Source organism: Anabrus simplex, chromosome 1 (genome assembly GCF_040414725.1).
Source record: "Anabrus simplex isolate iqAnaSimp1 chromosome 1, ASM4041472v1, whole genome shotgun sequence".
NCBI classification, from domain to species: Eukaryota; Metazoa; Arthropoda; class Insecta; order Orthoptera; family Tettigoniidae; genus Anabrus; species Anabrus simplex.
In genome coordinates this window covers 1,569,348,854-1,569,363,731 of record NC_090265.1, presented here as the reverse complement: position 1 = coordinate 1,569,363,731, position 14,878 = coordinate 1,569,348,854, and the positions used below count along the sequence as shown (strand labels likewise).

The window sequence follows — 14,878 nt, the reverse complement described above, 5'->3', positions numbered from 1 at the left end:
AATAGAAGTCTATTTTCTAGGAAATTTTTTTTGAAACAGCTTGTGTGTATTATTGAACCCAGGAAAGGGCCATTTTTTGCATTTCGTACTGTTTGCCAACGTGAAAAAGTGGTGTTTTAAAACGCATGGAAACAATGAAGCACTGAGAAAACATCAAGTGTATAGGTAGCAATAAAAAAAGTAGGTTTTGGTAAGAAAAGTGAAGGTGATGATGTGATAAATGCTGATTGCTTTATTTATATAATTTGTTTTGGTGCATAATTTGCCAATTAATTGTGCAGATCATACAAGTCACCTTTTCAAAAAAATGTTCCTGAACAACAATATTGGAATGAAGTTTGGCTGTGCAAGAACAAAAACGGCTACAATTACTGGAGAAATGACGAACAAGGAGAAAGAAGTAATAGAGACTTTGGAGAAATGGCCATTTTCTCTTTCAACACATGGAAGTAACAAAGGAGATTTTAACCTGTATACCATAGTTGTTACCATATATACGAGGATAATCCCAAAAATGAGGTCTCTTAGTTTTTTATAAATACAGAACTCTGTTCGTGTGGCTGTTGGTGACAATATTAACATGCACACGCCGTGCTGAGGCACTAAGTCTTGGCTTGGCAGCCGTTGAGAATGGAGCTCCCGTTGGACGTTACCGCCATGTGCGAAGTGCGCGCAGTTATTCGGTTTTTTAACCCAAAAGTTACTGAACCTATTGAAATCCATCTCCAATTGACGGAAGTGTATGGTGAGTCGTGCATGGATGTCAAAAATGTTCGTAAGTGGTGTACAGAGTTTGTAGCCGGTTGGACTGAAATTCATGACGAACAAAGGAGCGGGAGACCATCAATTTCTGTCGAGACAGTCATGAAGATTGAGCAAATCATGTGTGATGATCAGCGGGTCACCCTGGATGATCTCTGTACTTTGGTTCCTGAGGTTTCCTGAAGCGCCGCTCGCAGAATTTTAACGGGAAAGTTGAAATATCGGAAGGTGTGCGCAAGATGGGTGCCATGCATGTTGACTGAAGACCACATGCGGCGAGTCGATTCTTCGTGCGCATTTCTTCATCGCTTTGCAGCCGAACAGGACAACTTTTTGGACTCGGTTGTCACGGGTGACAAAACCTGAGCGTTCCACTTTACACCTGAGACCAAGCAACAATCACGCCAGTGGCAGTATCCCCCTTTGCCAAAGCCGTGGATATTCAAGCAAACACAGTCTGCCGGTAAAGGCATGACAACTGTGTTTTGGGATCGAAAAGGGGTATTGTTGGTCGACTTTATGCCCACTGAGACCACAAATAACGCTGACAGGTACTCTGAGACCCTGAAAAAACTCAGACAGGCAATTCAGAACGAGACAAGAGGACTGTTGAGCAAGGGCATAAACATTCTCCATGACAACGCTCGCCCGCACGTCGCCCGGCAAACCGTTGCTCTCCTGCAACAGTTTCAATGGAACATCATCACCCACCCACCCTATAGTCCCGACCTGGCGCTCAGTGACTATCACTTGTTTCCTAAGCTGAAAGAACATTTGGCTGTAAAGCATCTCAGCACCGATGACGATGTGAAAGGTGAGGTTCACAACTTCCTGAACAGCATGGCGGCGAGCTGGTATGACATGGGCGTACAAAAACTGGCACAGCGTCTAAAAAAATGCATCGACTGAAATGGTGATTATGCAGAAAAATAGCTAAATGTTCAAGCTGTAAAATGATATAAACCATTGTAGAAATATCAAGTGTATGTATTTAAAAAAATAAAAGGAGACCTTATTTTTGGGATTACCTTCATAATCAGAAGACACAAAACATTGAAAGCTGCTTATAGTCTGTCCTTAACCTGAAAGAGAACTACACTGGTGTGAACATACTGTAAGGTGCCTTCTTCTCAACACTCTGAAAGAGTGCAATATTCCACTCAATAACTGTTTAGAATTAGGTTGTAATAATGCACAGGTAATGGCTGCAATGAAGAATGGAGTTGCAGGAGTACTGAATCATGATATGCCTGACCTCTTTGTCATTGGATGTCCCTGCCATTTGTTAAATTTGGCAAAGGGAGCATCATGCCTGCCATTTCGAATTGATGATCATGAGGTGCACATATACCATTTTCTGCAAAGAAGTACTAAGAGGAAACTGAGACAATTTCAGGAGCTGTACAAGGAAAATGTTAAAGCATATGAGGCTTTCTCTGGGCAAATGTTTATCCAGGTTGTTGGAACAGTGGCAGCCTTTGTCCAGCCTGTTCAATTATGAAGTGACGTCTGTTAAGACATTTCAGCTTGGAAGTCTCGAGACTTATCTTATTCCAAAGATGAAACAAACACCAGTAGAGAGTATTGCCCTTCGAGGAAAAGAACCACAGAATCAGCAGTCTCTTGTTCTTCTACAACCGAAACAACTAAACAGAATTCCTTTGTTAAGTGCAGTCTGTCTTGTGAAGAAAGGATTTTTATGCACCTGTCATCAGACTTAAATAAGGCTTTGTCTGTTTTTATCAAATGTTATACTTGCATGTGACAAATCAGATGTAGTTTTGCAGTCAAGTATGCCATCCATTTAGTGCAATATCTGCTGCTGGACACATTAAGAATTTGGTATCTAAATTTGGAAGTTGATTTCTGCAGCAGAGGAAACCAGAAGAATGATTGTGATTTGGTCATTGGTAATTGCGCTTCCCAATTCATAGATCATCTTTAGCATGATGGGGAGGAGGAATTCTTCTCATCATTTCATAAGTACTTCACTGCAGTATGTGAGTACATTGTTCACAAGTTTCCATTTAAGAACGAAATGTTGAGGAATGCGACAGTTGCACAAATTACATCTGCATCCGAGGCTCCATTTTCTACTCTGATATATTTTGTAGCTAAGTTTCCTTTGTTACTGAATGCCAATGCAAATGAAGAGCATGAAGCCATGGACGGACGGTATAACTTATGAGATCGTAATGAAGGGAAGAATTGATGTGGAGCAGTCTTTCGTAGGCAAATTAAGAAGTGGTAATGGGAGCCCAAAATTTGAGAGATTAGTTCATGTTACGCTTGGTATTTAAACAATCGCTCACAATAAGTCTGCATGTGAGAGGATGTTCAGTCAGATGATTAAAACATGAGCACGGTTTAGGTTATCTGTTTTTGATGAAAACTTGCAGAGAACTTTGACAGTAAAATCAATGCTACAGGAAAACTGCTCTTAACAAACATGTGACATAGGATTTCTCAAACAGGAAAAAGATCTATTGCACGAGTATTGTGAAATGTTGAACAAAGTGTGTGAAAGACAATGTTTATTATACTTAAATGTGAAGAGAAGTCAGGATGGTGTATGTAGTTTTTCGATAATGTCAAATGATGATTCATGAAAAATTGTTCTCTTTACTTTCAGTGTGACGCTCTTAGTTTGTCCTGTATATTATGTAAAAGTTCCTTAGTGAAAGGAATTAATAATTTAAACATTGTCGTTTGTCTTTGTTGTCAGGCTATTCGTGCTCTGTGTTTGAAATTCCCACGCAAGCACAGTGTGTTAATGAACTTTCTGTCAGCTATGCTGCGTGATGAGGGTGGCTTGGAATATAAGGCTTCTATTGCGGATACCATAATTACTATTATAGAAGAGAACCCTGAGGCCAAAGAAACAGGTGAGCATGACTTCAAATTAAATTTCAGTATTTCTGTAGCATTTCCTGCTTTGAGATAATACATTGCAACAACAAACAGTTTTGTTTTGGATTCGGCTGGAACTTGAAAAATAATTATGAAAACATAATGCCCCATTCAGTTTGTTGTTTCATCACACAGGGTTTATTTTCTTTCCAACTACAGCTTCTGTTGTTGGCCTGTAGAAGGAATGGGATGAATTGTTACTTTCCAGTATTATGCTCCTGTATATCCATTTCACTGTAGTATTAGGACATAAAAGTAACATAATACAAGCTGTAGGTCAACTTATGGGAGGAACAGTCACTGTACCTGCTGCCTCTTGCAGCTGCTAGCCTCACCTTATTATGTACCTAAATAACAGTACAATATCTTCATCTTGCTTTCTTCTCTCCCACTGTCCCTTTCACAGTTACAAGAATGAGGGAAGGTCCACTTATTCAATACAAATTAATATTTGATATAAGATATATTAAAGACATCATGGGACTGGTTTCAACCCTTTAAGGGTCATCCTATAAATTGACACTTTATAGAGTAGGAATGTAACCTGTATGCTTAAAATGAACCCTTCAAAACTGTGAACTGTATTATAAATTTACAGAATAAAAATGTGAGTTACTGAGTCTTAACTAATAGAATTTGTTTACCCTAAAATCCACTTGTTACGTCAAGTGTGACATAACTATTTTTGTAATAAACAAGTAATTAGATTAATCAGCCCTATGTTACAAACACACATATACAAAATTGTTTAAAAGTTGGGTCTATGAACTAGTGCATTGGCATCTGGAGATAAAATATAATCTTGACAGACTTAGCTGATTAAGGTCTATTGTTGTAGGCAGTAATATACAGCCAAACCTGGTTAGGACGTTTTTGTATGGACCAAAAATGAAATGTTAAAAGGAAATGTGCTTTAATACCCCCTAGAACTGCGGCTGGGTCACTTACGACCCACCCCTCTTTTTTGTGATTATTAATCTTTTCCGAGATACGGGAAAGTGTTCACGACATATTTGGACTCTTCCTCTACCACCATCCTATACTACTGCCCATATTTGTCTGGTTTAGAGGCCATTAACTGTGTGAATTTACAGCGGCATTTCGAAGGGAAGAGCTGCTTGTCAACAGTTATGTATGCTCCAGGTACATAGCTTCATTGGGTATTTTCAATGAAGGCGTATCAGGTTTCTGATACCAATTCAAATTTGTCTTCTTTTAGTCTTTCAGACCTTGTAGATTTAACGTCAAATCTCAAGAAACACATTATTTCTCTGAATATATCACGTACCATTGTTGATTTTACAATAGGATTGCCCCCAATGAGTCCAGTTCTAAGCCTTTAGCTCCTATGGCACCGCGAATGTACAATATAGCAAGAAAGGTTTCCATCTCCTCAATCCTAAGACACCAATCATCTGACAATACACGATGTGCGTCTGTCTCAGTACATGTCACAATATGTTTCAGAATCTTGTCCGTGATCATAAGTCTCCAAGCACTTGCGCAAGTCTCATTCACATTACGTTCTGCTTGTGCAGTAGGTCCAGCGTGATCTCTCAACACATTTTGAGCTCCACATTACCAGCAACATCACCAGTTACCCCAACTTTCCAGGTCATACCATCTGGAGATGCAATTTTTATACCTGTTGGAAGCTGATTTAGGCTCTCAACACAAAACCTGCCACGTTTCACTGATGGCGCATTCTCTCCTTTATCATCAAATTGTACAATTCCTTGACCGTTAGCGATGGCCTCTTCTCCCGTTGAAGGAACTGAACAGTGCTCCTGCCCATGCCCCATTTGACGACCGGTAGAAATCCCTGGCATTGCAGGAGTTTATTAGATACAATGTTAAAGTTTGTCTTAGTTTTTCCACCCGAAAATAATATTTACAATAAGTAAAAATGCACCAGGCTATATAAACCTAATAGCCCGAACATAAAAATCATAGTGATAAAGAAACTGTAAACTAAATACTTTTAGGCCTGAAATTTGCAAAGTATGTAAATTATAATCCATATGTTGCGAAATGAAAGTTTAGAAATGCATACCTGCTCTATCAGGATTTGCTTCAGCTTCAAATGGCATGACATCATCTTCTGCTGACAAATTTGAAGGTACGAGCTGTGATCCTTCATCAGACGAAAAATCCATGGGTTCCCCTTCAGATTCCTCATCGGAAATGTCATTTATGGCATCAATAATATTTTGTTCAGTAGTAAGTCGTTGAGGTGCGGCCACTGTCAACTATTCACACACTATCTACACAGCGATACTGCAAAACTAACAACCTATTGCACAACAAAGCATGGGTAGTGTCCTTGCTACACGATTGTTCGGATGTGACTAGGCGGTTTCGTTCCTCCGCAGCCAATGCGATGTTGCGGCTTCGGCACAGTATATATGCTTGGAAAATCCTGGTGACACACGTACTAAAAGTGTAAGAGGCTAAATGGAAGAATAGATGTTAGGGGGTTGCCCCCTGAAAACTAAAATTATATGTGGTTGCAAAGTCCCTTATTTATGAAAAGTCATAAAAATCTAACACTCCAGGTAGAGACACAAAGAAGGGAAGAAAGAACTAACAGCTGGGTAGCAAATGACCCAGCCGCAGTTCTAGTGTTTAAAAAATGGAAAAAAAAGCTATTAAATTTAAGGTTATGTTTGAACGTAAAAATAATTACGATCCACATAAAGAAACAAATGCTCATTATAATTAATGAGATGAATAAAGAAATAATACATTTTAAGAACACCAACATTCTTAGAAACGCGAACTATACACGCCAGTAAAAATTTTAAAATCCACAAAAATTGTCAAGAATTTGATACTGAATAAAGAAATACACAGAGTAACTTGCATATCATCACTTGAGTGTTAGAAACATATCTAATGTAGACTGCTTCTTCTTTCATTTCAAATTACATACAAGAGTATTGAGTTTGGTAATGTAATCTATTACATGTCTGCCAGAAACAACGTAGTGCAGAAACTGAGAGGCACCACCTGGGGAGCTCGCCCTTGCACTGTAAGAACAGGCGCACTAGCACTGTGCTACTACTCGACTGCCGAATATACATGCTCCATGTGGCACAAGTCCAGCCATGTCAAAAAGATAGATGTGGCACTAAATGATACTTGTCGTATTATCACAGGTTTTTTTAGGACCTACTCCCATAGATAAACTCCACTGTCTCGCTGGTATAGCACCACCTGAAATCCGACGTGAGATTGCTGCTAGGTATGAGAAAAGCAAGGCTATGACTATGGAAGCCCACCCTTTGTATGCCTGTCAACCAGCACATCCTAGGCTGAAATCAAGAAAGAGCTTCTTGACAACCACTGAAGCTCTTAAAGGAACACCACAGCAAGCAAGAATCTCAATGTGGCGGGGAAAACGTCAACATTTGAGAGAACGGATCGTTCCGAAGGAAGAACTTCCCCGTGGACATTCTGAAAAGTGGACAACATGGAAAGCTCTCAGTCGATTACGCTCCAGTACCACGAGATGGAAGACCAACCTACAGAAATGGGGGCTTCCTGTGGAGACATTTTATTGCAAGTGTAGTACTAAGCAGACTAACGATCATCTCCTACTGTGTCCTTCTTCTCCAGCTACTTGTACCATTAAAGACCTAATGAGGGCAACTCCAAATGCGCTTGTCGTGGCCAATTTTTGGTCAACCAGTGTTCAAAAATTTTTTCTGTTTAATTTGTCTCATTTACTTTGTACTTTTGACACAATAAATAAATAAGTAAATAAATAAATAAATAAATAAATAATGTATTACATTGTCTACCACAACAAAAATTGACACGTAACATCGCACTATGCACATAGCTTGTATCACTGCCCAATGCGTTGGTACTGCTGCAAAGTTCTTACTGGTTTCATTTTCGTCCTCGGATTCTTGCTTGTTACTATCCTTACGAGTTGTCAGCTGTTCATGAATTTCATATACAGTGTGCACTTCACAGCTTGCAACATGGTCATCACATTCAACATACATGGCAAAATTCACTTCTTCACCTGTTCCGAGCTGACTATATTCTTCGCGCGTATGATCAGTGCTTTCCATTATTTCCATTGAAACAGCATCAGTGGCTGAACGAACGAAGCCCACTTTGCGGAAACAGTTTCAGATTGTGGTCTCGTTTACAGGTGCCCAAGCAGATATTAAGAAATGCATGGCATCCAAAATTGAGATTTTACGTGAAGTAATTTTTTGGAAAGCCTTTCCCTTCTGTACGAGCATCATTCTATATTTCTGCTTTACACTGGATGGTGTGGGTTCAGCAGTTGGAGATGGCTTGTACAGTTTACGGCAAGAAACACTACATGTACATTTCTCAAATAAGATGTATCAATTGGGTGCGCAGCATATCGGTCAATGAACGATACGATTTTCCTCCGTCGCACTGCCATCCTCTGCAAATGCTTAGGAAGATATGTATTTAGGGGTTGTAGTAAGGATGTAAAGGAGAGGGCATATAAGTCTCTGGTAAGACCCCAACTAGAGTATGGTTCCAGTATATGGGACCCTCATCAGGATTAGTTGGTTCAAGAACTGAAAAAAATCCAAAGAAAAGCAGCTCGATTTGTTCTGGGTGATTTACGACAAAAGAATAGCGTTACAAAAATGTTGCAAAGTTTGTGCGGAAAAAGACTTGGGAGAAAGGAGTTGAGCTGCTTGACTAAGTGGTATGTTTAAAAAGAGTATTACAAAAATGTTTATTAAGACCACCTTTTCAATACAAAACAAGTTCTTGTAGTTAAGATTTACATAATATTATCCCTCCTTCAGGAGCATCATCAGCCTTGATTCAAACCTTAAAGTATGATATCTTGAAATTGATACAATAAAAACGTCTACAATTCTGGTTGATACAAATGATTGCTAATGAAGAAAAACTTAATGATAAAAGAAACTTTTCTATAACTAGAATTTGGTCATTCCTTTCTTATCTCTTGTGAAGTTTAGAATGTCTATGACTAAAATGGGTCTTCAACTTTTTTTTACGCATGAGCTGCTTAAAAACGTTAGTAGTCATTTGTCTGATGACTTGTCCTTTCTGGAGAAAGCATTACTAGTTGGTTCCAGAGCCTAATGTAAACTCAATCATGAGTGAAAAATGTCAGACTATAATAAACTATTAATTGTGGAGACATTATTTGAATCTGTGCTGTGCGACTGGTTAAATTGCAGTCAAATTCGACATTAAAATTGCTGTTGTATAACGTGTTTGTTGGGTGAATCCAGCTAGTTGTCCTGTGATGAATTGAATGAATAACAGGTTCTCGACAAAGCTTAGCTAAACTTGTTGCTCAACTATGAAGGTGCAACTGCTGTTTTTTTAAATTGTTGGTCGAATGGTGACGTTCGACACAGTTGCTAGGTGTTGACTCTTAACTTCTGGAGTATGATTGAAAATGATCTGTATCATGAGGAAAGGTATTGAAGAATTAGATTTGTGACGTGAGACAGCTAAACTTGAACGAGGTCACTGTGTGCGTATTACTTACTCCAGTTGTGCTGGGCGTATCTGGCTGTGCCTGCCTGACTGGCGCTTCTACTTCTAGTATCGTACCGGTGTATAGGTAGGGGTGGGAAACGTGAAAGGAGAGGTGGGGTAGGCGGAGCTTTGAAAGTGTGCGCTGTTTGCTGGGGGAGTTTTTAGGAGCGACTTGGGAGGGCGTAGTGTTTTGCGAGGGAGTGGGAGCTTTTAAGTACGAAGATTTTAGAATGTTTAAGAATTTATTATGTTACCAGTTTTAAATGCGCAGTAAGCAAGGTGTTTATTCATATAGAGGATTTTTAACATCGGTAACATCATTGAGATTTTGGTTTTTTTATAGACCTTGTCTAAAAAGATGTATAAATTTTCTAATTCATTCTATTCATTCAATTCTTTTGATAATAGTAAGGTCATTTTCTATGGATGTGAAATGATGTCCTGCTTTCCTCATGTGAGAGCTCATTGCCGAATATTTATTATGCTTATTGGCATTATAATGTTCCATGTATCTAGAATAAAAACTCCAGCCTGTTTGCCCGATATATGAGACCTCCACATTGTATGCAAGTTAGTCTGTATATGCCAGATCCTGAATATCGGCTACAAATATGATTTTGTTGTGATTAAAGAATATGTTCGGATTAGTACTCGCTGTCCTGAACGTTACTTTAATGTAATGTGTTTTTTTTTAAAAGGGTATTTGCAGCTTAATAAATGGCAGGATTATTATATGTAAACGTGAAAAATTTAGATTTTTTAGGCTTGTCTGGGATGAGATTTGTGGTTAATTTAAATTTGATCTTATTGATTAATCAATTAATCATTTCAATTTAAAAACCATTAAATTTTGCCAGACTCTTTATATACAGTAGTTGAGTTCAAATTTTAGATTATTAGATGAAAGAGGGATTTTTAAAGCTCTGTAAATTAAACTATAAAACATTGCCTGTTTATAAGAGTTGGGGTGTAAAGAAGACTTTTTAAAATGGTTATAGGAGAGTGGCTGGGTTTTCTAAAATTTCGGAATTCTTAATATTGTTTAATACATGTGATCATTATGTTGAGAAAGTTTATGGAATCCTAAGTCTCATCCTCCTTGGTGAACTTTATGTTGTGGTCAAGTTTATTTAAAAATTCCAGGATCACATTACTGTTAGTGAGTTCTTTGTTGATAATTACAAAAGTATCATCCACATACCGGAGCCACAGGCATATACCTTTTACTTGTGTCATTATTTTTGTGTGTTCCAACGAATCCATGTCAATGTCAGCCAAGATACCGGATAGAGGATCACCCATAGCTAGGGCCATTTTGGTGGTAGTTCTTCCCATTGAAGTGAAATAGTTGTTGTTTAACACAGAATTTAGGATCTTCATAAACTCTTCAGTTTCAAACTTACCGAGGCCTCTATGTTTTGTGATATTATCCTTGATGAATTTTACGGTGTCTTTGGTTGGTACATTAGAATACATGTTCATTATGTCGAAGGAGCACATTATATGGTCAGGTTGTAGGGTAAACTTTTTTAATATGTCGCAAAAATCAACCGAATTCTTTAGGGAATGTTTGTTGTTGAAAATTATTAGAATTATCGTAGAATTATCACATGAGAAGTTATTATATTAATAAAAACCACCTTTCCAATACACAATAGTCCTTTATATTTAGGATAAAATCATTAATAGATATTACAATTAGGACATGTTTCGCTCATGCTTAGTGAGCATCATCAGCTAGAAATAACTTAATCCATGGTGGGTCACATGTAAGCGATGATGATGCTTGTTGTTTAAAGGTGCCTAACATGTAAGGTTATCGGCCCCTCACATGTAAGTGGTATGTTCTGAGCTGTCGGTGGAGAGATGGCGTGGAATGACATCAGTAGACAAGTAAGTTTGAGTGGTGCCTTTAAAAGTAGAAAAGATCACAAAATGTAGGTAAAGCTGGAATTCAAGAGGACAAATTGGGGTAAATATTTGTTTATAGGAGAGGGAGTTAGGGATTGGAATAACTTACCAAGGGAGATGTTCAATAAATTTCCAATTTCTTTGCAATAATTTAAGGAATGATTCTGGTATCAAGTGATAATGAGAAGTTCTAAACAATTGATGACTTCAAGCATTGGTATTTGCTGTGTTCTGGCAAGGAAAGGTATGTACATTCTTAAAACTGCGCGGATTCTTCCACTTCCCTATCATGAGTTGCGTCAATTTCTCCGTACCACTCTCGTTGCAGCATAATAGCACTGTCAGTCTCTCTTTACTGAGTTTACCTCCCTGGCATTTCTCACCCTTGAAGACATACATTTTATCGGAAGAAGCTGGAAAAATAGTCCTGCTTTATCTGCATTAAAAACATCATCACAGCTATAGTCCTTTAAAATTTCTGGCAGTATCGTTTCCCTTCAAGTTGAACAGTGTCGGTATTGACACTGCCAGCCTCCCCACGTACTGATTTGTATGAAAGTTTATTCCATTTTTTAAAACCTTCAAGCCATCTATTAGATGCCTTGAAGTTACATAATCCTATTTTGGCCTGAATCACTGTTCCATCAGTAGGAATATTCGAAGCCCAAGCTTGTTTAAACCATTTCACCAGAACATCTCCTAAATCTGGAAACTGGCTTTTATGAACATGCTTCGTTTGGCTGCTTCCTCCTGCCTATCTTGCCTCACTGCTGCAAAAGCTACTTCTTCCTCCATTTTCTCCCTCTCATGACCCTCTTCCACCTGTCTTTTCCTATCTACTCTACATTTCCCTTTCCTACCTTTTCCTTTTCTCGTACTTTCACACTTCTCAGCAACAGTTCCCTGTTCCTCATCTTCCCTCTGTTGTTCTACCTGCAGTGATTCGTATCAATTTCTCGTAGACACCTATCCTTCCCCTTAAAACATTAGACCACCTATTTTCTACAATTCCTCCCCTTTCGTTCCCATCTCTCTTTTACACCGACTGCATCCTGTACATTGTTTGAGGGAGGCCTGCCTTCCTTCCTGTCATCTGAGAGAATCCTAATGATCTCCCTCAAACTTTCAAACTCCAATGCCTGGCCACACTCACAGTTCCTACATTTGCACGCCATAGCCATTCCTAACGGAATAATGAAAAGAAAATAACTATTTCTATGCACACAAAAAATGAAAGGAAAGAAATATTGTCCAGAATAGTACACAAAGATCACACAACAATAAGGTAATTAATAGTATTTTTATCCTGCAGCACCCTAAAAGGATGAAAACTACCGTCAATTACTGAATACCGAAAGGAATACAAAAAATAATTATAATTTGCAGTTAGCCTATCCTAATTACAACAACAGAATTCTCATTCAATGATATTTCACATTGATGGTTCAGGAACATTAGCTGTTGATGAAATGGTTGGGTTTGTGACATGTAAGTATGATCGAAGGTGGTGACTGGCTTATGTCCTCTCACTGGACTGTGATTTGAAGTTGCAACTGTCACTGTCCTGGAACTCCCAGGTCCAACTCCCTCATTTGTGCATCCAACTAAAGAAGATATATAGTTCTAGTAACAAGGAATCAAGTTCTATCAAGAGTACCACCAAGAACTACAACAGGTCGAACCTACACCTTAGACCAAACAGAGATGTCTGCTGCAACCAGAATGATGAAAACAAGATTAGCCATGAAATAATTTACTGAAGAAGGTAAAATTGAGTTTTGGCGTTGCTACTAAATATAGTGAACAAATTATTCTCTTGTTAGTAATAGAAGAAACTTCTGCTATTAACTTCATAAGTACAAATTCAATTTTTTTAACGTACGAACAAACAAAATTTCAAAAAAAATAAAATATGTAAGATCCCAGTGAGAGCTCACCCAACTTGAAAATTTGTAGGTATATTCTCAAACTATCAAAGAGCTTGTGTATATTTTATTTTATTTTTACAAAATTTTAGTGGTATGTTTTAGAAAATGCTTTTTTAAATTTTTGGTTTTATAACTAGGAACGGCGTTTTCCTTAAATGGACTTCTGTTGCGTATAAAATGAAAGCCTGGTTAAATCTGAGCAAAATGGTTTCATTCATTTGTCTTTAACCAGCCCAAAGAAAATGATACATTTTTACAGTTGCATGTAGTCAAAATTGGGATTTTTTTCATTTCATATTGCTATAAATAGAAAACGGGATGAGATAAAATGGTAAAATTATGGATTTACATTGTTATGATAACCGAAGTGATGTATGCTACCATATTTGATCAGAATCTTAAAACCTAACGTAAAACATTACCAAATAATAGGATATTATATCTCTGGACACATGACCCATAAAGGCCATCAAGGAACAGTTCAGTGTGGTGGTTTTGGCACCCCAGGGTGACTGAGATGAGAGGGTTCCATTCTTCCCGATGGCCTATCGAGCTTCCATTTGCGAGGCAACTTGCTTGACATCTGCCAACATCGTTTTTGGGAGGGAGATTTGCCTACCATGTGACTTGATGTTTGAATGGGGACTAGATCAGGAACAGCCAGCAACAGACTATGTGTGGGAGTTGGTGGACCAGCTAAACGATATCCACGACTATGCTGGCAATGTCTGAGGATAGCCAGTGACAGGATGGCAAACAGTGTGGGCTTTCAGGAAGACAACTGAGTTTGACTGTACCGTCTTGTATGGACAAAAGGGAAATCACTGAAGGTTTAGTCCCGTGGGAGGGATCATACACTGTTGTCACCAGAATCGACGATGCCATCTACAGGGTCCTGCGGTCTCCCCAAGGGAAGATGAAGGTTTGTCCATCTGGATCGCCTAGCACCATATCGTGGAACAGTGCAGGATGAGCAGCCTGAAGGAGGGGGCAGTGTGATGGTTTCTGCCATTCTGTTTTAAGACCTTGAAGAGGTGCAAGATCGGTCAGCTTACCTGTCAAATTGACAAGGTTACTCTTCAGATATTGATTGGCACGTGGCGAACCAATCAGATACAAGTCAGGCGCGCAATGCCAGTTCTCTATTACATAACTGATGGTCTTCTGGTGGTGTGAGAAAGGGCTAGAAGATGAACCCAGATCATTTGGAATCAAGAGGACTTTGGAGATTTCTCCTTTCACAGAGTATCTGGAAGGGCCCTATTTAAGGCAGGCGTGATGCATTCACTCAGTCAGATTGAGTGAAGTCAGAGAATTAGTGCCACTGGGAGTGCTGCTGTGGAGCACTGGGTCGGACACTGGTGGCTGAGTGCTGTCAGTGCTGTGTGTGTGCCGACTGCAATTGCAGAACATTGCAGTTGAACAGTGCAATGCAATGAGTGCAGTTCTATTTGGGGAGTGTTCATTCTTTTCTGTTTGTTTTCAAGGAATTGAGTCTCCTTTGAGTGAACGTCATGCCCCTGATGCAACTTGAGAGAGTTAGACCGTGTATCAACAAGGGGCAGCAAACGAAGTCTGTCGTGAGTGTATGAACAGTGTACGATATACAGGATTGAAGACTATGGTGTGTGCAAGTTGTGAACTAGGTGGCTGTTATACTGCAAGAAGAACTGAGTAACCAGCTTAATAATAATAATTTCATCTGTCTATTTCTAGTCGGGTGCAGCCCTTGTACGGCAGACCCTCCGATAAGCGTGGACGGCATCTGCCATGTGTAGGTAACTGCATGTTATTGTGGTGGAGGATAGTGTTATGCGTGGTGTGTGAGTTGCAGCGATGTTAGGGACAAC

The 14,878-nt window shown here is 39.0% G+C and overlaps 1 protein-coding gene across 1 annotated transcript in view; it reads left to right on the top strand.

Annotated features, from left to right (window-relative positions):
- The window catches only part of gammaCOP (coat protein (coatomer) gamma), a 513,985-nt gene that overhangs the window by 272,052 nt on the left and 227,055 nt on the right, over window positions 1-14,878 (top strand). The window contains exon 8 of the mRNA XM_067138134.2: window positions 3,488-3,647. Within this exon, the coding sequence (XP_066994235.1) occupies window positions 3,488-3,647 (160 nt within the window). The remainder of the gene's footprint in view (window positions 1-3,487; window positions 3,648-14,878) is intronic.